At 40.1% G+C, this 24,399-nt stretch overlaps 1 protein-coding gene across 1 annotated transcript in view; it reads left to right on the top strand.

The window, feature by feature from the left end:
- galnt9 (polypeptide N-acetylgalactosaminyltransferase 9) overlaps positions 1-21,711 on the top strand; it is a gene marked incomplete at both ends in the record, with an annotated part of 52,030 nt that extends 30,319 nt beyond the window's left edge. Inside the window, 7 exons of the mRNA XM_080852102.1 lie at positions 4,851-5,048; positions 8,286-8,403; positions 15,553-15,738; positions 17,013-17,150; positions 18,402-18,497; positions 20,466-20,633; positions 21,565-21,711. Coding sequence (XP_080708228.1) covers positions 4,851-5,048; positions 8,286-8,403; positions 15,553-15,738; positions 17,013-17,150; positions 18,402-18,497; positions 20,466-20,633; positions 21,565-21,711 — 1,051 coding nt within the window. The remainder of the gene's footprint in view (positions 1-4,850; positions 5,049-8,285; positions 8,404-15,552; positions 15,739-17,012; positions 17,151-18,401; positions 18,498-20,465; positions 20,634-21,564) is intronic.
- Between the last annotated feature and the right edge of the window lie 2,688 nt (positions 21,712-24,399).

The raw sequence follows: 24,399 nt of genomic DNA, 5'->3' as shown, positions 1-24,399 counted from the left end.
ATAATTTGGTCAGGTATATTTCTAATTTCAATCGGGAGGTCATTATAGAAATGAGTGGAAATGCAAAACATAATCTGATGATTTTATATATAGAATATTCTGGAATTTCACTAGCCTCTTAGATCTGTACTCTTACAGAGCTGTTTTTCAGGCAGAGTGGTCCAGCCTTCAAAGAGGACATGTAAAGTCAAGCACATGAAGATGAAGATCACAGTTTATTACCTACGCTATATGATGAATTGTGCTTTTATGGTAGTCCTTTGCTTTTACAAGTCCATACAGGCATGTGGAAGCCCTCATGATTTAAGTATTAGCCTAGCTTTCAACTGAACCTGAACATCTCGGCCCACTCCAGGTAGGCAGAGAGTCCTCATAAAAATACAGTACGACACAATCAAGGAAGTAGAGTGTCCATTTCAGAGGTCTTTTTAAGGAACACTTTAAGCGATGTAGCTGCATTTCATTTAGATTCAAGAGAAGCTTCTTGGGAAACCAAAGCCCTTTTAGAGGCTAAAGGCTGGGCAGAATCTACCTGGTTACTTTCAGCTCATCTGAAACACAAATTCATATGGTCATTTCTGTTGTGTGTGATAGCGTCTGTTAGTCCTTTGTATAACCACTACCCTGGCTGCCATGTATCCAGAGACAAACATCAGCTGTAAATCAGAAAATACATAAAATATATATAGAAAAAAACCGGTATCTGTTAAAAGACTTGACAGCAGCTAGGGTTGTGAATGGTCAATAGGTGGAAAAAAGCAGTGGCTAGACACACCTGTAATATATGGTTCTCATCTTCCCAGTTACTACACTGTGACATGTTGGGGACTCAATATTGTTCAGATGTTCCTGTTGGATTGGAAGGAAATACATCCTGTACATCCCTATTTCTTTCTGTGAACTGTATGTTGAAAATGTTATTGCTATGATAAGGTAGTGTACTGTTGGTTGGGGTTTGGATTAGTTGCTTTATGCCAGGATTAGCTAATGGCCTGTTGGCAGGTAGTTGAGAGGCAGGACTAATTTATTGTAATTTTGTAGTTGTAGTAGACTCTACAGTCATAAGATACTTGGTATGAAATATAGGCTAAGATTTTAAAAAGACTGCTGACTCAGGAGTTTCTGACCAATTTCCTGCCAAATACAGCCTTTTTGCGCTTGTCTCAATTACGGTTTAATTTCACGGTGAAAGCTGTATCAATAACAGCTCAGCTGTATCAATAGCAGTTCAGTTTCCCATTGATGTGACTGGAGACTAAAAATGGAAGAACTAATTAGTCTAACATTAGTGTCCCTATGACCCACAAGTAGCTTTTTGTTTCAAAACAATAAAGAAATAGCAAAATAATCATTGAATGAAGCATAGTTCATAACCCACCAGTTCATGTATTGTATTGTAGTTGCTGGTTACTATTTTCTGGTAAATGATTTGTTTGCATGAAGAGACATTAAGAGAAGTGGCAGCGTTACTTTGTTCTGACACAGAGTTTGATCTTACGGTGGTTCACTTGTGTCTTCGTTCTCTCCTCCTGTTTGATCATGACTTGATTCCCAGAGGAGCCAAGTGTTTTAGTGTTTCATGCGCCTAGCGCTCGCTACAGAGCTACTCTCAAGGACGGAATCAGACAGTAGAGTCCTTTGAAGGTCAGACACAAGAGAGAGAGAGAGAGAGAGAGAGAAAGAGAGAGAGATCTCCTTGTGTGCTTTAATCACAGTTTCATCATTAAAGCAAAAACAAATTTGAAAAATATTACGAATTGTCATGTGTATAGTGACTAATTATCTTGTGGTTCAAGCTCTAAGCCAAATTAATCACAGATCATCCCAAATCTCTTTCTGGCAGCGATTCAATTTTGTTATTATTCCTCTATTATTCGGCCAATTAAGAAAATGAAAGAAAGGAAATGCATTTGAGTGTGGATATCACGGTTTAAATTTGACCATAATCAACACATCAACACTGTGCTATTCCTATAGTCCTACTACTGGACCTACAGGAGTGGCTTCTATTTATCTTATATGTGCTTTTTTTTCTGTTGTGCAGTATAAATAGACTTATCGTGGGAGATGGAGTCAGACCTGCTCTATTACTGTGCGGGTCGAGAGCATACACGCTACTCGTGATGGCAAAGTGCTCTTAAGAAGCTTATGCACTCAGAGCTGTAGCACCTCCTCAGTGTGTGGAGTGGGTGTGGAGTGGGTGTGGGGTGGGCTTGCATTGAACTGCCCTATGAATCCTCTGGTCCAGACCCCAGGGGAGTTGTGCAGCAGCCTTGCAGACTCATATATAATGGTGATTAATAAGGGAAATAAGCAGAGAGAAGTGTATCCAATCGTGGGTATAACTGCCGTGACCATGGATCAAACATTTATATCGTGTGAAAGGCGATTCTGAAAAGAACAGTTTTTGCCTCCTGTCACAATGTGTGACATGCAATAATTTGACATGGCTTCGGGATGTCAAGTGCACTGGGTTGAGTGAGGCAGAGCTTTACTTATCAATCGCCTCTAGTTCCACGTAAGCACTATTTTTATAATCTAGCATTACACTTGCCTTATTGACATGATGAATGTGTCTGATCATTTGGCATCCCCAGGTGTATAAATATATCTGTTAAATGAAATACTGATGGGCTAGCAAAGCCTTTAGCTGGCTTTGGAAGTAGTCTTTAAATTTGTATGTCTTTCCAAATGACCTTCACAATCAGATAGAAATATGGGGCCAATGCTGTATTGATTGAATTTTGCTGTTAGTGCAGAGGCATGGGCTGCGTTAATCATTATTACCTGCTGAAGCGTGGTCCTGTGGTCTCTTGAACTTAGTGATTTCCACCGGTGAGGTGTTCATGCACGGACTCATCCTCCCTGGGGAGACGGAGAGGGCTCATAAAACCGCACTCCACACTCTTATCCACACACAGGATTACTAATGGAAAGGCCTGGCTAGTATAATACATACGTTATCACGCAATTCTCAAATCTGCAGTGTATACATCAATGTAATGGAAAACAAAATTGTATGATGTGCATCAAAGGTGTTAAATGAAAATCTTCCCCAGCCAATTTTGAGTAAAAAAATAATGTGTCACCTTGACGTAATATACGAAAAGATATATAACATGGGGTCACCTTCAAACATTAACAGCACCTTTCTGTGAACAAATTACCATCTTCTCTAACTGCTGGCTCTGTCTGTTATTTTTCCCTTCCTGACAAATCCACTTATGGTTCCATTTAAATCTTTGTCCCCTTAGTTTTGTATTGTTGGGTGGGGAAACTGCACAATGAAGGATAGCCTTGATTTTCACAGTAATGTGAACAAAAAATGACATAGACAAAAGGGAAAAACAGCTCCGGGACATAGAAGAACCAGTTATTGGCATTATTCATTTGTGTGTGTGTGTGTGTGTGTGTGTGTGTGTGTGTGTGTGTGTGTGTGTGTGTGTGTGTGTGTGTGTGTGTGTGTGTGTGTGTGTGTGTGTGTGTGTGTGTGTGTGTGTGTGTGTGTGTGTGTGTGTGTGTGTGTGCCTCCACAGCACAGTTCCAAAGTGAATCAGCTACACTGCCTAGCCACATTATCCTCTCCCCGATAGAAATCTGTTTACATTTCACAAAGATCACATCTTATTTCCAAGTGTGATAGAGTGAAAATCAGTGCTGGAAATGCAATCATCAGAAATCCCCCATGATCCCGCTGTTTGTCGTCTGGAAGAACTGTTCATTATAGGGAAAATGAAAAAGAGATGAATAATCAGAGCCGTACATTTTTCCTGTTGTTAGTTTAGTTCTATACACCTGCCAGAATATATCATTACTTCACAGACTGTGTGTGTGTGTGTGTGTGTGTGTGTGTGTGTCTGTGTGTGTGTGTGTGTGTGTGTGTGTGTGTGTCTGTGTGTGTTGGTGCTTTTGTGTGTGCATGTTAGCTGCTGAATCTGAGAAAGCCAATAGACAAAATGGTTACGGCTCGTGGGTTTTGTGAGAATGGGCCGTGTTGATCAAGACTACCTTATTCATGCTGCCGTAACATGGTAAAGCATGTCACTAACGACACCAAGGACAAGGCTTCATGTTCCAGGAAAGAAAGTCTGAAATGCTGTGAAAATGTGTGCCTCCGCTGTGCTCTCAGTTTTTATTTAATTCAATGTTCTTTTCAATGTACATTTCATCAGTCTGTAAAGGTGATGCTGGTGGTTAAGAAAAGTCAGACAACAGGAAAGAGTCAGGGGCTGACCAGCAGAGGCAGTCCTTAAAGCCTTAACGCTCACCTGTCTGTTCAGTGACAGCTAATATAGCAAGAAAAAACATCCCAGGGCAGAAATGTCAGAGAACTTTTGCTTTCAGACAGGAGTGATGTTGTTGTTAGTGTGTGTGTGTGTGTGTGTGTGTGTGTGTGTGTGTGTGTGTGTGTGTGTGTGTGTGTGTGTGTGTGTGTGTGTGTGTGTGTGTGTGTGTGTGTGTGTGTGTGTGTGTGTGTGTGTGTGTGTGTCTGTGTTCGGTTTGTGGAAACTGTGAAATACTATTACTTGTCATCCTCTCTATTCCGTCTCTGTATTTTTTTCTCTGACTTCGAAGATAAATCTCACAACTAGATACTGTGTTATTACAGTAGACATATGCATTTGCAGTACATTTGAGCCTATATAGCCTATGTTTACTGTAGGATGTATGTGTTTTGCCTGCTTTGATGGCTCTCTGGGCAAAATGCACTCACCGCACTCACCGCCATCACATACTTCACCACTCCATTACTGGTAGTGGTTGAAGGGTCAGCTGGTCATTTTCACCTCCACTGCAGATCTACCCTCTGACATTTTTTTTTGTTGTTGTTCCCTTTTTCTCCTCTCCAGGGCCGAGCCCATCCTTACAAGGGTGAAGGAAGATCATACGCGGATTATCCTCCCCGCCATTGATAACATCAAGTACAACACATTCGAGGTGCAGCAGTACGCCAACGCGGCGCACGGCTACAACTGGGGACTGTGGTGCATGTACATCATCCCGCCGCAGGAGTGGCTCGACAAGGGCGATGAAACTGCCCCCATCAGGTGAGCGCTGCCACCCCGAGCTACTCCATTATACATGAGGAACTTGTGTAAAATATGGATGAGTGGGAGATATGACGGATTAATATTTCAAACTGGTCTAGAGAGCCCCCCTTTGTCACCAGCACAGGATCAGCCCATAAATCTGGGGATAGGTTTGAAAATCATTAGTTTATTTTTGTTTTCATTCCCTTTTATATGATAAGTGGAGAATCAACAGTGTGTTGGTGTATAGTGGAGGTATTTAGGACTTTAGGTGACCAAGAAAAAGCCTATTGGAATGATGATTTCTCTATTTAGGGATACCAAATGTTAATCAATGTGATCAGACATTCCTAGTTGATGCTTAGAAAGAGCAGAAATGACATTGTAAACAAGGGGAAAGAACTGTGCGTTTCATCTTTTCAGATCAGGTCACGGAATCAATGGTCTGTGTTGTCATAAAAAACCCAATTCATTATTCATGCAAGCCCTACAGCCAGAGGCAGGGTCTATGCACATGTGAAGAGCAGTTTTAGCTGTGGCAAAGGGTCTCAATGCTGAGGTTTAGCTGGCCAGGGAGGGCCAAATCACAGTTCATACTTCATACAATTATTCTGCAAATCAGAATTATGCGGAGGAACGCAGAGTGCAAAGCCCTCTTGTTACATTCATTGCCCACTGCGAGAACTCGCATTAGCTAAATATGAAGTAAATGGGATACATCATTAGGGGGTAGATATTCAGTGAAAAGCAGAACCGATTGTAATAAGGAGAGCAATGTCTCAGAAATTACATGTACTTGATATGGAGACATGGATTTACACATTCATTTAATTGACGGCTAATGTATTGATTGATTGATTGATTGATTGATTGATTGATTGGTTGGTTGATTGATTGATTGATTGATTCTAGTTGACACTTTGTTTGTGTATTTTCTTCTTGGGAAAGGTAGCCATTGGATTGAGGAAGAATAACGTGTTGTGGTCTTGCTTGTGTGGAGTGCTGTTATTGACAGATATGGGCACAGGTCTTGGTGACAGGAACAGATCAAATACTGATAGCGGTGATGTGTCAGTAATGCAAAAGCTACTTTTTCCTCTATCCACTCCCTCTTCCCCAGCTTTCGGCTAGCATTCAGCACTTTGCCTCTGGTGATACAGGACAACCCACAGACACTTTCTATTCACTTTAGCCTATATTTGTTCACTGTGTGGAAAGTCAAGATAAAAAGGCAATTTCAGGTTTACGTAATGACTTGGTAAGCAGAATAAAGGTGCATCGCAGAGGTTGAGTGTGATATTATTTGACAAGCACTGGCAGATGGAGAGAGTCCCTACCAATGAGAGCTAACTCTCTGTACATACTGTACCCCTAAATAGAGGACAAACTGTTCTGTTTTGTGTGTGTGTGTGTGTGTGTGTGTGTGTGTGTGTGTGTGTGTGTGTGTGCACGTGTGTCTTTTGTAGAGGTAGTGGTTGGAAGGGGAGTGTAGGTGGGTGAGTGTTTGCTCCATTACTACAACAAAGGCAAATATATACAGTACAGCGATAAGTCCTTTTTTCACCTTGCAGCCTGTTCCAAGATTCATTGCACCAGCTTTGTGCTTTGTTGTCCATGTAGAAATAGCTGTCGGATTGGAAGGAAAATCATGTATGATTATTGTCATTTCTGTCGAACTTAGTCAAGAAAAGAAGAGGGTGTTAACAATCTTTTTTAGTCAGTCTTGGGTACTTAGGACTGCACTGAGCCATGTTATGAAGCATGTATTAAATAATAATATAAATAATATAGATTAAAGGATTTTCTCTATCTATTACCTTTTAATAGGTTGAATGCAGATCTCATTTATATTGCAGGAAATGGGTTATGTTATCTTTTATTTGTTCTGAGAGCATTTCACAATTTGATAGAGCAAGTCTTTAAAAAACACTATGCTGTGCATACATGATAATATAGAACTAGTGCAGTATGTCCCACGATATATTTGGTGCTGTAATCACACAAATCGTTTTGGAAAGTACACATTTTCTTCTTATTATAAACAATAATTTACCTTCATTCTGTGAATTTTAAAGGGTTCACATCATAAGAATCCATCAGATGTCGATAGAATAACCACTAGTGCTGTAAAGACAAAGGTGCTGGTTCTGTCATTTTTACCAGCTCTCTTCAAGAACTGAGCAGTGTTATTTTTAGTGGTGGTCCTTCATGCGGGCTGTCGAGTGTGGATACGCTCTCGCTTGCTTGCATAAGCCTTCCGAGAGCAAGCGAACAGCTGCTTGGCATAGTTACTCACACTCGAGCCGCGCCACTTACCTCCGTAGCACCCCCTGGCCCCCCCACCCCCATCTCAGACCAAGAGCGTAATTCTTCCTCTCTCCACGTGTTGGCTCATGGAGAAAGCAGAGGCACCATGCTGCTTCTGAATCATCCTCCGTAGTTTCCAGATAAATTCTTCCCTTGGAGTGGTGCAACCCCCCATCTGCACATCTGCCTTGCCCAGGACCCTGCTGTTGGCCTCCCAAGGGATTTGGCACTTAGGCTGCTCTCCAGCCAGATATAAAACGGGGGAAGAGAGTTTCATTTCAATAAAGGCAAAAGAATGAGCCTTTGAGTCCTTTGGGAGAAATGTGAGAAAGATACCGTACTCTTTGCCAGTAAATGCTAATGCCAAAATGGAGCAATATTCAACACATCATGATCTCCCTCATAAATGTAGGCTTTTGCCTTGTATTGAATACAAATTATGTCATCAGTGTCATGGTGTATAATGACTATTTAAGATAATATATATTAACAATAATGTTTATGATTTAGTGCTAATGGTATATAACATTTAACATTAGTACATTATGTAATGTTCAAACTGTTTAAATACTAACAAAATAATAATCAAACATATTACAAAACTACTATACATGACAAGATTGTCCATGTGTGTACCACCTATGACCAATTATGCATTTCAGGAAAAAGAGGGAAAAAATTGTATATTACGGCATGTGTACTCAAACATATTCCTCAGAATTTGCCTGTGGGTGAGCCCATGGCCATTTTAATCTTTTACTGGATACACAGTTGAGATTATTAATGGCTCGCAAATGGCTTGTTTTATATATAGAAAAGCCAAAGGATTATGCTTAGACTATTTAAAAGGCTTTACATTTCATTTTATTTTATTTCAGGCAAGCCAACACTGCAGTCGCAATTGACAGTTTTTTTTGTGTGTGTGTGAACACATGTCTTTGAAACTAGGACACCAGCAATGATTGGCTGCTCCTTCGTGGTGGACAGAGAATACTTTGGGGAAATCGGCCTGCTCGATCCAGGCATGGAGGTCTACGGGGGTGAGAATATTGAGCTCGGGATGAGGGTAAGTAGTCCTGTGATTAATCTTTCTCTGCAAACATTAGTTCCTCTGGAGGTTTGTCTGTGAAGGTTTCCTGTGCAAAAAAAAAAAAGGCGTGGGATAAAGGGGGATTTAAGGAACTACTGTATAGCCGACTGCTGTAGGCTCTAGAGGGTTAATGCTTTAGAGTGCTCGGAGGGTCAACAAACAGCTGTTTAACTGTGACAAGTCAGAAATATGTGGCTGGAAGGGAGGTGAATAATAAAAAAAAAATCTAAATTACAATGTGCACTTGGCTCAAAGGCTTCAAGGCTCTGGAAATGTAAATCCGCATTGAAGCTGCCATAAGTTGAATTTAACGCTTTGCATGTGCCAGTGCAGGGTGAGGAATCTGGGCCTGTTCAAATTTGAGAAATGTTTCACTTAATCAAGTGGAATGCCTGAGCACCACCACACACTTGTTTCAGTGTGTTTTTGTTATCATTTAGATTGGTTTCTATTTGATGGTATCACAGGCCAATGAACCTTTAAGACTGAAGGAACAGTATTTGCTGATGGGCATCACTAAAGGAGGCTTCCAGTTTTGACTGCAACATGCAACCATCCATGAGTTTTGAGCCTGTAACATATAAGCATGAAATACTAACCAAAAATAAAAGCACAGAAGACAATATTCAGGGACTGAACTCTTTTTCTCTTTCTCCACTTTTACAAAGGCTGTTGAATACCTTTTATTTCTTTACATTGTGCAGAACAATTATTCCTTTGAAGCCGTTCAGGCTGCGGCTGCACATGAGAGGGCTCGCGAGGCATTGTCAGTTGGGATAGGCGTGATTGACATGAACATGTTTAACAATTAGCCCAGGCTGCGCTCAACTGCCAGGCGGGCCTCAGAACATCTCACAGGCTGCCTATGAAAGCCGTAGTCCAGTGTGCAAGGTTATTGAGTATTTATAATTTATTGTGTTCTTCAGCCTTCTCAACTGCTTCCGTAAATGGATTCCTGGCACCGTTCCTTCAAGCACTGCAGCAAAAGTCTTTTCTTAAAGCCGGGGCTTCAAAACGTTGTGAAATATTGCATTGATCAGGCAAAAAGCAACGTTTTTTGCAGCTTATGTTGGTTTAGTTTCAGGGTGTTCATTCATTGAGAGCTTTTTTAGTGTTTATATCTGAATGCATGAAAAAACAATGAAAAATTGGGACGTCTTCCGATGAAAGGCTTGTTAAATCAGTCTGTCAGCAATGTGGTGTAATAAAACCAGCCAGCAAAACAGCATTAGCAAGCTCATTGTTAAGTTTCCTGTAATGACGCCAATGATTCTTTTAGATTTTTGAGCACAAGGCTGTCACTAAATTTCACGACTTTTCCAATACGACAACTGAAATGTATGCGCCCTGTCATGCTCTACTCCAGTTAACAGGCAGTCACCTTCAAAGAATAGAGAGGACAGTCCTGTCATTACAAACACATATTAAGGCTCCTACCATCTGTGGTAGCAAGCAATTTCAACCCCCAGTAAATTACAACCATATCCAGTGTAAGGCTAATGACGAATTCTGCTAACTGTGTGCTGCACAGCTCCGGTGAAACACAACGGCTAAATCAAAAACAAATGAATCCAATTTGGAGAGACTGAAGAAAATTGACCTTTAGTTGCTGTCCTGGCGACAAGCATAATGCATGAACGGCAAGATTGATTATTATAGAGTGAGAGCATTTACACAAGGACTTAGTTACTATTCTCAGTGAATAGTGTAGGTATCAAAAAGTCATCTCACTTTTGTGTAATTTGTTTGACTTTGACTTCATGTTTTCGCAAGTTAACATTTTCATAATACATTTGTACTGTAGATCATAAAAGGACATGTGTTGTGTTGCATTGCACAGGCTTGCAATCACTTGAGGGAGAGAAGGTAACAATAGGTTAAGTCATTCAGTATTGATCATGCACTTGTTATTTCCCAATACATCCATACATTATTAAGCGACCTAGAATCAATTTGCTTTGCTTAATGTAGTCAATGTTATTTACAGCTTAGTTCATTCCCATATGTTTTACTTCATCATGAAGGACAAATGGTGATCTTTCCCAAGATTCGAAAGCATTGCTGAGTGGTGATTCACTAACTTACCAACAGCCCCAAAGGTATTATTCATCACCACATGAGTGCATTTATACTGGATGACAAAACATAATTGCTGCAAAGTGTACTGAATAGAGGGAAGACATGCCAAGAGAGGCTTTGAAATCGCCATCACTCTTTTAGATACACTGAGCGATTATATTGATAGGTTTGACATGAACGAAAATGATGAGGTACAATTCCCCTTCCCTATTGAATTAAACATGAATGTACATACCACTTTGAAACGGACGTGGCCAACTATATTCTGTGCCTCATTGGAGGTGGCATTTCCGTTTTTCCACTATGCATTATATGGCAGAAGCAGCAGGACTAAAACTGTGGGTTGAACATACCTCTGGAATGGCCAGGGTTTGCTGGAATAGTTGATAAAACCTTGATGTGTTTACAGCTCTCGTCCACTCTGTTTCAGGAGTGGTAGCCCTCTCTAGGGGGCAGCAGTCATAGGGAAGTGTTTACTAAAAGCCTCTTCCCCTGTACGCTACAATCTACTGAGAAAGAAAGCACTCTGTTCAAATATCTTTAGATGAACCATTTTGTTGGCAAGGCTTTCCGCATTTCTTAGAATGAATATAGATAGTTCAGGTATTGGTTGATGATTTTACAGTAAAATATGGGGGTAGGGTCTCCTATGTGTCAAGTTCAACTCAATATAAACATGATGAAACGTGACAGGAACTAATTATTTTGTTATGGCACATGGGAAGTCATAGTATGCATAATAACTATACTAACAATAATGAGGATAATTAATAGCTGGTACATTGCCATTCAACTTTGCATTCAATCTCAGTGGATAGTACTGGCAATATCGGGCATCAAACCCTGATGGGTGAATATGTGCATACTAATTGGAAAACCAGAATTGATTTTTAAATGTCTGAGGTGCTACAATAGAAAAGTCAATTATGTTATTTCTGAGGTTTGCACTGGGAGGAGGGCTAATGGCCCTAACTATATACAGTACGAGCTGAAAATTCATAATCCAATTACCAATGCCGAACAGTCAATAACGCTTAAAAATGGCAGGGACTGATGAGCATGTTAAAAAATAAGCTCAGTTTCCACCGAGTCAGTCAGGAGATTCTATGCAGCATTTCTGATGTTATATGTTGACATGTTGTTTTGCTATGCATACAGTATGTGTAGTTGCTATGACATTTTGTGACATAATTAGTGCTTCTAGTATGTGTTTTTAAAAGTGAGAGCTGATGGCAGAGTAAGGATGCTAAAATGAATCACCATGCAGTCGTTGTGACATATAGAGGCTGTTAAGTAGGAATGCGTTTGTATCCAATATCCAATTCAGAAATGTACAAATACTGACTTCAAATGAGATACCAAATTATTCAAAAATATATACTTGTTGGACTGATCTCATCTACAAGCAAGTTAGTTCAGTGACAATGTAGACCAGTAACATACATCCAAAGTTACTTTAATCTAAATCTAGATTTGTCAATTTTTTCCCCCTTCACCGTTTGGCAAATGAATGGGTATTTATTTTTGCTTGATTTAGATTTTTATCAAGCCTTATTAAAATACAAAAATCTTTTTGTAAACTACCCTGCCTCTTGAGTTTTGGTCAGACCCACCTGCACTCGGTGACACCACTTGGTCCTGTTACAGTCAGTGGTGTTGAAGTTTTTATTTTAAACAAAGCCATCTACACCAAAATGTCTGTCCTTCAGTGAGATCTATCACTATGTTCCAATGTAGAGGCCTACCCCATGAAATGTAGTCAAGAGCAATATAAATGCAGACACAGTATCTTGTATTTTACATTATTTAACGTCTCAGAGCTAACACTAGTTTAAATTCTTTCTGGTTGTATGCATTGTCAGTGATAGGCCTACAAATTGGTGTGCAGGTATGTGGATTGGATGGGCAGCTGACCTCTTGACCGTGTGCTGAAGAAGATTCTATTTCAGTTTTCTTTTCTGAGTATTTCGAATATGGTGGGAAGAATGTGGCTCAGTATGAGCAATACTGAACATGAGGCGTATTGACAAACTTCAGTTTATGAAGCAGCCAATTTTGTGTCTACACTGCCTTCCACATTAACTCTTAACCCTGGCACAGATATGAGGATTCAAGCTTACTACCCACCACTTAGAATGAAACTGAAATATCGTAGTGCTGATATCTTTAAATCTTTAAATGCACTATAATAAGGTGATATAGATGCTATGGTGCTGACAATGAGTTCAATGTACTCCAGTGGCCGCCACAATCAACAGATCTCAATCCAATAGAACATCTTTGGGATGTGGTGGAATGGGAAATTCGCATCATGGATGTGCAGCCGACAAATCTGCAGCAACTGCGTGATGCTCTTATGGCAATATAATGGAACAATATGGAAAATCTCTCAGGAATGTTTCCAGCGCCTTGTTGAATCTATGCCACAAATAATTAAGGCAGTTTTGAAGGCAAAAGGAGTTCCAACCTGGTACTAGAAAGGTGTACCTAAAGAAGTGGCCGGTGAGTGTATAAACGGATTTGCATATAGCATGTGCCAGTATGGAGAAGAGTACAGTATTTAAACTGATCACAAATTCAAATCACCAACTCCCGCAGTTGAAGATCAATTATTTGCCATTTGGAGGAATTATCATCACGACAATTTTCGCATGGCTTGATGCAAATGGGTTTTCCAGTTGGCACTGGTGCAAACATCAGTTCGTCATTATCTCTTTTGTGTCCAAGGAAAGCAAGTCATTTGGTCTAATTTGTTTTGCAAATGCTCTGGCGGGGACCTCAAAAGACAGAGGAAAGACGGCGGGATAAGACATCCAGGAACATGATGCACGTGAGGTGGCAGCCGGCTGCTGTGCACCACCTGTTTTCCCTTCCGAAGCACCAGGGCTCTTTCTTGCTCGAGTAGCAAAGGTCAAATTATTACCACTGGGGGGAGGGGAGGGGGTGAACAGCACACAGAAATGTTCCAATTTTAATATTCCATTGCAGGAGGTTTTATACCAATTTAAAGTTGTATAGTTAAAATGTAATACATTCCTTTATAAGATTATCATCACAATAATTAGGACCAATATTGACAAGAAAAGCAGCACTGTGTATTAGGGGAAACAAAAGCTCTAAAGCATTCAAGTGCCATGTGGTAATTTTGGAAAAGAAAATCACTGAGCACTTGGGGAGAACTTGCTAAACGAGGCCATTCCACTATGTGTTAATAGCATACCCAATTAAGTGACTGGAATACATGGGGGAGACTAGGAATGTGATTTATTGTCTCTGTTACCCTGGACCCATACAACATGCCTTTATAAAACATGTAATTGTCTCCATGTATTTGGCGGAGAGACCAATGACAATACTAATTGGTATTTTATCAAATGGATATTATTGTGCTGGAGTTATAAAGAGGCTGAAGAATCAGCAAAACGGCAAAATCAGTTAAAATTAGAAAGGGAAGAGTTGGTCAGAGCAGACACTTTTATAATGGATTTTTGTCAAATGTGTTTTGAAAATAAACTAGAAAAGGTTACAATATGTTAATCATGACCCTTACCACAGAGGAGGGTGGGGGCACTTGAAGTAATGTTTTGTCTAGAAAATACACCTGTTCTAATCAATTAATCTGGTTTGACCTTTTAAATAGCCGTCTACTCTCTTCGTCTATACAAGCTGCTTCTTGGCTAAATTGTGTTTCTTTGTTCTGTTGTCAGGAAAAGTCACAATGTGAATTAAGATCATTTGCAGTGTTTGATCAAATCTAATGCAGTCAGAATGGAAATAAGCAATGACTTGGCAGTTTGCATCATAAACTGTACGTCCAAATGTCAGACAACCCAAAACTATTCCGCAGTGACTTTTTTCTTTTCTGTGCTTGAGGTTTTATTAGCACTCTTCAAGATGACAAGCATTTGGGCAGTCAGGTGTTGTCAATGAATGTATAGTTCAATTACATAAAAAAGTCCTGTTTAAAAATTCATCACAGAAATGATTGCCATAAAGAGGAAATGCTTAACAGCCTCTTGAGCAATTCCATTAAATCAACATGCAGCACGTTGATGCTACGTTGGGTTTATGTAGCTGGTGATGATGAGGCTCTCCTAATGTGAGTTTTGTGAGAAAGCACGTGGAGCACATATTGCCAATACATCTTGAAGATTAGGAATCCATGTCCAATTTAATTACTTTCTTCCACGAAATCCATCCCCGCAGCACTCATTTCCCCTATCTAAATATTTAGTTGACTTTTTCATTCAAGTTCTCACTATCATTTTTACAACTCATTGGCTCACAGATGACTTAACCCCTTAGATAAATGAAATGGTTGCTGCAGTCCTCTGCACAGGTGAAATTGATTTGCATGAACGTTGGTTAAAAATTCATGTTTTCTTCTTCACATATGTAGTATAATCAGGTAACTAATTAATATATATAAACGTAATATAATATAAATACAAGACTGACAATGCACACTCCAGGTACATGACACTTTGTAGTGCATTTGGCACACTGAAGGTGTGGTAGGCTTCTGATGTGAGAAGGTGACAAAAGTAGCATACTCTGTTTTCCACGGCTGCAGATTGCAACACTTACATAAATGTCGAGCTTGTTGACCACATGCTTCAAATGAACATCATTTGAGGACTGATTCCACCGTCTTGCTTCAAGTTGCCACTCTCTGGTTGTAAAACAAGTTTCATTTATTTTTTTCACGAATAATCTTTTTTTAGAATGACATGCATTTGCCTCCTATTTTTATGTGGATCCCTGACACACCAGCAAGCACAACAGTTTCTGTGTCAGGGTAATTCTGTGCCACCAGTCTCTGCAGGGATCCACATATTTATGGCCTCATTCACAACAACCTCATTCATCACTCTGTGCTACAGCCATTTCAGCAAATACATACACAACCATAACTCTTAATTGCCTTAACAGCAAAACAGTCTCCCCATCAGACCATAGGCCCTAATAGTATTTCAATTACATTTTCCTGTATTCAAATGAATAATGTTTCTGTGGTTATTGATGTGTTGGTGGTCCTCCTTGCAGGTATGGCAGTGCGGAGGAAGTATGGAGGTTCTACCCTGTGCTCGTGTGGCCCATATTGAACGCACCAAGAAGCCATATAATAATGACATTGACTACTATGCCAAAAGGAATGCCTTGCGTGCTGCAGAGGTTTGGATGGATGAGTACAAGTCACACGTCTACATGGCCTGGAACATACCAATGAATGTGAGTCTGTGCACCAGCGAGGAATCCATCTGTCACTAATTTATGGATGTTTTGTTAGAGAGGGATTCAATTGTACTTAAATTGTACTTCAAAGAACTAAAAATAATACTAATGTTAGCAAGCAACAGCAAAGGAGTGTTTAGACAAATCTAGATGTAAACACCACCCCACCCCAACCTATCTATCCGCTCAATCCCACCATCATCTCACCACTCTAAACACTGTGAATGACAGTAGCACACTCTGTGCCTGACAGAGGAACTTGATGAAGTAATCACCCAACCACTCCCGAAATCACTTTTGACAGAAATGTTTTGAAGTGTCTGTGGGAGTGCAACATTAGTCAAACCCACAGCTTCTGACATCACTAAAGGTTTAACTTATAAATAATGAATTGTATGCTTCTCATGCATTTCAGTTCCTTCTGGAGAATTCAGAGCGAATTGGGTTGGGCTCTACTGAGAATACCTTTACAGTACACCTCTTTAAATGAGACAGTTGACCTCTTAATGACATTGATGAATTTGGGGAATGGGTGCATGTTGACTTGCCATATGTGCCCAGATCAGAGGTACACCAGTGTCGAGTATGCTCTGAGAAAGGACTTGAGCCAACCTCTAATATAGTCAGTGAGCCCAATGAGAATACATTTCACATACTGTTCATTCCAGTCTATCTCCTCTTTATGATCACTAGTGGATTACTTTGTATGCTCTTTATGTCCATGATAATGAACGTGTGCGCTAATTCCTATCGGTGTAACTTCATATTGTTGATATTCAGCTGTGGATTGTGAATGTTTGCAGAGGGTGTTGAAGTAGAGTGTCTCCAAATGAGGCGTCTCGTGTCAGGGGAGTCTGGCTCACTGAAGCATCGTTATTACGGTTATTACGTATTCCCCACATCACTCTGAGGAGCCTCTCTCTCTCTTTCTCTCTCTTCTCTCTCTCTCTCTCTCTCTCTCTCTCTCTCTCTCTCTCTCTCTCTCTCTGAGCCAACAGGGCCGTGAACGCTCATAATTAAACAGCTGATTAGAATTTGCTGAGCATTGTATTACACCTAATGAAAGAACAATAAGGGTCCCCGATGACTGACAAGATGGTTTCCTGCAGGGAAAAATGAATACTTTTCACCCTCCGCATTTCTTCCCCTTGTTCGTTCTTCTCCTCCTGTGGGCCTCTACTGCCGGTCGGTCCACAAAAGACTTTCCCCCTTCCTGTTTCACGAGTGCCGTTGTGGCTGATAAATGTGGGTTTCTCATCTGTGCCACACAGAACCCAGGGGTGGATTTCGGTGACGTGTCGGAGCGGATAGCCTTGAGGAAGAAGCTCAAATGCCGGAGCTTCCGCTGGTACTTGGAGCATGTGTACCCTGAGATGAGAATCTACAACAACACTATTACCTATGGGGAGGTGAGTCCACTTGGGCATTTTAAGTATGGATAATGTGCTTTATAATCATCTCTGTGATGACACTTGGTACAAATAGTAAGGCAAGCATATTCTGATAATTCATAGAGTCAGTTTTTAAAAGGTTTGAAATGATTCATGATTTTCCTCTAATAAAGGGTTGCTTTTGGATGTACATGTTTTAAATGAATTCAATATTAACAAATAAATGAAGTATTTAATACCAATAGAGGGCTGTTTGGACAATTCTAGAGGTTTACTTTATGGGAAATAATAGTGCTAGTTTTGAAGACTGCAGAGCAGAAATTATGAGAGAAAAATCGACTGAAGAGGCCCAATTGCATGTGGAATCATTGCAGAAAAAACAGTGTGATTTCCACAAGAGAGGAGAAAAATCAATAACCTTTCCAAAAATATTGTGTGGATAAATCAAAATTAAAGTATGGATTGAACAAGCATTACAATCTTTTACAGACAGTTTTGTATGGATGTTCTGCTTGGGCATCTTGCAAATGGATTCCTTGAAGCATAGCACATTTAGATGGCACTATTTCAAACCGGCAGACTGGCCACAAGACAGTCAGCGAATCGCACACTGCCATATTGAAACTGCCAGAGAAAATGGCTCTCTTCTCCTCTCATCATCTGTCATGGCAGAATCAACTGCACTATAACACTGAGTGTTGGCCGTACCATCATAGAGGGAGCCATCTGAAATGATAGGCAGCATATCTCCATCTGGTTATATAGGAAGCACCACAACACCATTGTGAAATACAGGATCAACAGAGAATGAAATACAAAATAAATGAACTCATAAGATTCTACTTAGCAAAACAGCAATGCTAGCCTAAACACGCACTTTTGCTTGTACTTCATTTTCAGTGTTTGGGTTTGAAGTACAAGCATTATGTTAAAAAGAGGATAATCTATCCGGTGTGCCTTTAGAAACTGTGTGTATCCTGAAAGCTGTATGTATTCTATAATTCATGTCGCATAGCAGATTTAAATGCTGTGAATCTCTCTGTCTTTGTTCTTCTGTGTGTGTTTGTGTATACACGTGTGTGTGTGTGTGTGTTTGTGTGTGTTTGTGTGTGTGTGTGCGTGTGCGTGTGCGTGTGCGTGTGCGTGTGCGTGTGCGTGTGCGTGTGCGTGTGCGTGTGCGTGTGCGTGTGCGTGTGCGTGTGCGTGTGTGAGTGCGTGTGCATGTGTGTGTGTGTGTGTGTGTGTGTGCGTGCGTCTGTGTGTGTCCAGGTCAGAAACAGTAAAGCAAGTGGATATTGCTTGGACCAGGGATCTGAAGATGACGACAAGGCTATACTCTACCCTTGCCATGGCATGTCTTCTCAGGTCAGATGTCGTTTCTGCTCCGCTCTTCTCTGTTGGAACACTCTTATTCCAAAAGAAGCCCTGTACAATGCTTTTGGTTCTGGCCATACAATTCACTTTCAAAGACATCTCAACAGACTGGGAATATCCACACATTCTGTTTGCCATGCCAGCTACAGTTGAAGTGTTGTCAGTTGCAGAGACAGGTTGGTATGTTTAGATTGCCTCGAGGAGCTTGAGGCAGACATATAAAAGGTTTGAATTAATTACTCAAACGTCATATATTGTTCTCCCCAGGACAGAAGAGCTCCTCTAAATGAGATTCTGGAATTGTTTACGAGGTCTTTTCTTACTCTTCAATGCTGTATGTAGCAATTTCTCACTCAGCCTTCAATCCTAGCCCCCCTGGCAAATAAAGGAATTCAAATGAAGTCTGTCATTATGTTGCTGCACCAGAGTAAAGACAGAAATTGCATTGCGGCAAAAAAAAAGAAAGAAAATATTTTGTTCATGAGCATACATTCTTGTCATGTTACAATACTCAAAATAGACTCAATCGAACAAAATTAAAGCTGACAACACGGGTTTTGTGAAATAACCTTTTTTTTTACACACAGTATGAATGTGTATCAATCTGGGGTTTTTCAATCCTGTCTTTTCAGTACATGCACTTTCTCTCACAAGTATTCTAAGGGTCAAGAGCACCAGTTTTCCACTTTTTCCACTAGCCCTCTCACACCACAAGGAATGTGAGAAATGCAGTAAGCGTGCTCCCCTGTGTCTGGAGCCCCTGTGCACTGCTCGTGCCACCCATGCTAAAACAGGGGCCCCTCTACAAATCTCAGCAGATCGCCTGCTTTAAATTGGTCACACTCTGGCGCATTCTACTGGTGTTCTGCTCTCCAGGGACATGTGTTTCGCTCGTGCTCATTCTCTGGACCAGGCCGGGAGGGGGTCTGTAATCTTTAGAGAGCAGCTCTGTGCTGCGATGTCGCTAAGTGGTAAAACAGGACGATTACTACTTATGGGTTCTCTTAAAACAAGCTCTACTTTTCCCTTCACACCATTACACCACCGTACGCTCATTATGAAACAAAAGGGCTGGAAGGCTAAACATTTTGAAGGACTCGAAACAGAGAGAAGGATCAGTGAAATACCTTATAATTACAGTATACATCCTTAAATATAATAAACAGAAAAAAACGTTTAAAAAAAACTTTTAATAATGACATAAATTGTTTTGGGACTACAAGTTATAGTCTGTACACAAAACACTGATACATTTCCATTGTGATATTTGGCACCATTTTATATTGGTGAGTTCCATGGCTTGTTGACTGACTGCAAGCAGAAGAAAGACTGAGCAGAGGAAAGCAACCAGCCGTGCACAATCCCTTGTTTTTGTCTCTGGCATCAGCCATTTAGCCCCACAAGTAGGACAATTAACTCCAATTAAGAGTGACTAACAAACAATGAGCAAGAGATGATAATTTCACCATTCACATCCTCAAGGCCTGTGCGAGAGTTTCCATCTTGCATCTCTTATTTCACTGGGAGTACTGTTCTCCTGAATAATTTATCACGTCACAGCTCTATCGTTATGTAATGGATACTCATAGATTTCATCGCTTTCATTCAGTAGATTAAATATTAAGGATCGTGTCTGCTGAGATGCAAAGGTCCTTTTTTTAATTCAAATACAAACCTCACAACATATTCTCACAGAGAAATTAGGAATGTTCATCCTTCCCTCGCTGCCGCTCTCATCAACGTTTACTTATTTTCAATCTGTTTCCTCCTTGTAAATGAGATTGTCATGATTGTGCAGCGCAACACATTAAATACTTACTTAGAAGCTACTTCACTGTATCGCGAATCATGAAAGCAGTAAGTGAAACATCACATAAAGAGAATTACCACTCCCCTCTGAGCCACATTGTGATTTGGAGCCCAATCTAATGTCAAATGCCCTTGTGTTTGTATCCGTAGCTGGCCCGCTACTCTACTGAAGGCTTGCTGCAACTTGGGCCCCTGGGTTCCACCACCTTCCTGCCCGACACCAAGTGTCTGGTGGACGACGGGAGGAACCGCGCTCCTAGCCTGAAAAAATGTGATGCTGTGTCTCGAACGTCCCAACGACTGTGGGATTTCACACAGGTACTTAGTACTATGACTACTAACACACTACCCTCTTACTAGCACTTTACTTACACTAAGAGTAGTTACATTCCTGCACTTTTTAATTTCTTATGTAAAGTAGTATTTATTGTTACACTAGGTCTCTATTGCTCGTAGCTTGATTGTTCTCTCCTTTGTACGTCACTTTGAATAAAAGCGTCTGCTGAATGACTAAATCTAAATTTAAATCTACTTACACTGCTAACACTACTACTACTGCAGTGACATAACATGATAAAACCCTCCTGGAGTGGATTTCTAGGTAGCACATACAGTACACTCATATATACTGGTATCCTCTCCATGCTGTAATGTGGTTTGATAATAAGGCTGTAATGGAAAAAAATACAAAATAGTGGGTACAAAACATCTTCAAAAGGAGTTAATTGAAAGCACATAATGCTGTCATAGACTTTACATAGTCACATTAACCACAATGAATTTGGTTATTAATAACTATGTCCTCGGTGTGCACATCATGATATGCCATAACCGAGGCAGATTGAAAGGCTTTTTTCTATCTTCAGTGGTTCCTTTCTTTGTGTGCGATAGTGGGCTCGTATCTCAGCGTGCACCATCTTTATTGATTATATTGACACGACTTTTAGCAGATCTGTCCTTAAACCATATATTCTTAGGTTTGTATTAATAACTAAGATGTATTTCTCAGTAACAGTGGTAACAACTAAGAAATGCCTGGGGCGGGATATGGATGCTAATGATGTTGACTGAGCTTTGCAGGGCAAACCTTTAGGTTCATTCGACCATGAAATAAGAATTTGATGTAAAATTTCAGTGAGATGAACATGACAGGATTTTTAAGTAATAGCCTTGGAGGCATTTACATTCAGAAGTGTTGTTTTTATCTTTATCATTTGAATGAGCTTGTTTCCCCTCTCTTTTCCATCAGAATGGTCCTATCATAAGCAGAGATACTGGACGATGTCTGGAAGTTGAAATGGCCAAAGATGCCAACTTTGGCTTACGGCTTGTGGTCCAGCGATGCTCTGGACAAAAGTGGATGATACGCAACTGGATTAAGCATCCAAGACACTGAATAGTAATACCAAGGAGAACATTGTTGATGACATTATCACAAACAGGCAATGAACCTCTGATTTAAAAAAAATAAAAAAAAAGATACACTATGAATGATGGACTCAGATGAAGAATGTGTTTGGTTCTCCACAGACTACAAAGACCCTTTGCTGGAGACAAAGTGCTTTTGAAAGATCAACTCTAAAGATAAAATATGATCAATAAGTACATTTTCGACAGCGCTAAGGGAGCCACAGAGGATGACCACGGTGCAAACGGCAGGTTTTGTCATGCCCACCCTTTCTACCACCCACCTGCAATACATGCAAAGAGCAAAAGAGCAAACAGATGAAATGTTGTACTCGTGTTTAACAGGCTTATAAAATGGATTGTGTAAGGGGAGTGTGTGTGCTATGATCACAAGGGCCATGTCAAGGTTGGTTAAAAAAAAAAAAAAGTTACCATGTCAGCTATAAATAAAAATCATCCGGAGGTTCGACTACTGTATATCCAAAGTGCTAACATGAAGATAATCCTATCAAGATCCAGCTCCCTCAAGATTACAACGAACCCTTTCTGTTTTTTTTTCTCTCCTTTTTTGATTTGTTTTTTCTTTTCTTGACTTTATCGCTTATGCACAGATGAGAATCATGTGTTCACAGGAGGAATCATGTGCCTTTTTCAGTCATTGTGCTACATTTGACTTGGGAATGTGAACCCCTTAAGCATGTACAAAACTTTTAAATTAATTAAATCTGAATATAAATATAAACAAATGTAAAGATGTCTTATAATAGTATGTTGTAAAATTTAAGCGGTTATCAGTAACTCAGTAATAATTATGACAATAAAAAAGAACGTTTTTATGCTTTAGGTGAAATTGGTTTTGTTCTGTCGTTGATTTTGATCAAATATGTATTTTTCCTGTTCATGCACATTTTTTCTCTGAAAAGAATTGTTTTTTAAATTTAAAGTGACTTAAACAAAACAGTAATTTTTATTGGATAATTTTAATCTTTCTGGTTAAGTATTTCTGTAGGGTTAGCACCTTGTGGCTTCCATAAACGATGTTCCATTTTTGTATCTATGGGCAAGGACGCCTTTGGTTGTTGACACAGAAAGTGAGAGCAAATTAAATGTCTTTGTTGTGCTTCCACTTACCAACTCCTAACTCCTACAGGATTCAAGCCTAATGCTGTAATCGTTAAAGCCCACCCACAGGATAGCAGGTCTTCAGCGACCACTGAAAGCTTTCCAATTTATCAAGCTCAGCAAGAAACTCCTCGCTGCTGTGTGCTTTTCTGAAGTCAAGCCAAGGGTTCATAACTCTTAAAATAAATCATGCCTTTATTTTTGCCTATGGAAGCTTGCAATGGTACATTTACTTTTGAAAATGTTCTATCCGTACTTTCACCTGTTTGTGGCTATAGATTTCTGTTAATGCACTTTGGACCTGAGTTTCCTCGGCTTGTGTTACTTCTGTTCCCATCTTGGCTTGCCCAGCAGGTATTCATAAAGTAATGATTTTTTCCAATACACACATGTACAGAATACATGAGAGCCTTGGTCGAACAATGCCCTATGAGAAAACATAACACCATTATAGGTACGTTTTCTACACAACTCTTAAATAATGAGTGAGCCACACTTCGGAATTGGAACATGTAGTGTACAACAAACCTGCATTTTAACCACTAGAGATCATAAGTCAACTGAATCTATATGAATTGAAAGACTTTGTTCATTTTCAATTCAATTCAATATTATAATATATATAATAATAATTCAATAACAATTGAAATTGCCCCAATGCGTTTTACAAAGCCCAGATAAATGAACTCCCTCTAGAGCCAGCACTAAGGCGAGGGTGGCAAGGAAAAATCTCAAGCAGAACCCAGCTCAAAAGGGCGGTCCTATATGCTTAGAGTCGGCCGGGTAGAGAGATAGAGAGATGGGGGACCGAAGGGAATAGAGGAGAAGGGAGGAGAAGAGAGAATCAGAAGCAAGCTGATTCATTCATACATGCATCAGGATACTACATGTGGCATATATGCAGGATACATACAAGATTGATAACAGGTAGAAAATGGAGAGAGCCAGCATTCAAAGTATAAGTTGTTGAACAAATCTAATGGTAACAACATATTGAGGGTCGTAATGCACTCATTGGGTTCCTATTAATAGAATGAGCAGATCATAGTGATCATATCAGCAGAGGAATGGTAGTTAGGCTGGCAATGTGAATATGTGTGTGATGTATTGTAGGCAAGGAGTAGTGGAACTTTGGATGCGATTGTTAGGTGTGAATGAGCAGCAGGAAGCAGGAGTCAGCAACACCTCGCAGTTGAGAGTCTAAAGTGAGAGAGGAAGAGTGAAGACATAATGACAGAATGGGATTAGGATTCTAATGGATTGTTTTATATATGTATACATACATATGTACACAGTGGAGAATAATGGTCACGGCCATCAGTGTTGCAGGCAATGGTCCTACTGTAGGGAGAGAGAAGAGAGACATGTTTGTCCACAAAATAAAAAAATATGTTCCACTAGTCAGACATCAGAGAGATGGAAGAGGAAGGAGAAGTTGTACAGCATTAGACACATGAGAGGTCCTTGGCAGCCTTAATCTACTATGGCAGGATAGCTGAGAGATGGTGCATGCTGGTCCAACACCACTGCAAGTAACATCAAAGACAGTCCTTTC

The sequence above is a fragment of the Sprattus sprattus genome (assembly GCF_963457725.1).
Source record: "Sprattus sprattus genome assembly, chromosome: 15".
In the NCBI taxonomy this organism is placed as follows: Eukaryota; Metazoa; Chordata; class Actinopteri; order Clupeiformes; family Clupeidae; genus Sprattus; species Sprattus sprattus.
The sequence above is the reverse complement of the archived record's forward strand: the minus strand, read 5'-3'. Positions and strand labels throughout refer to the sequence as shown.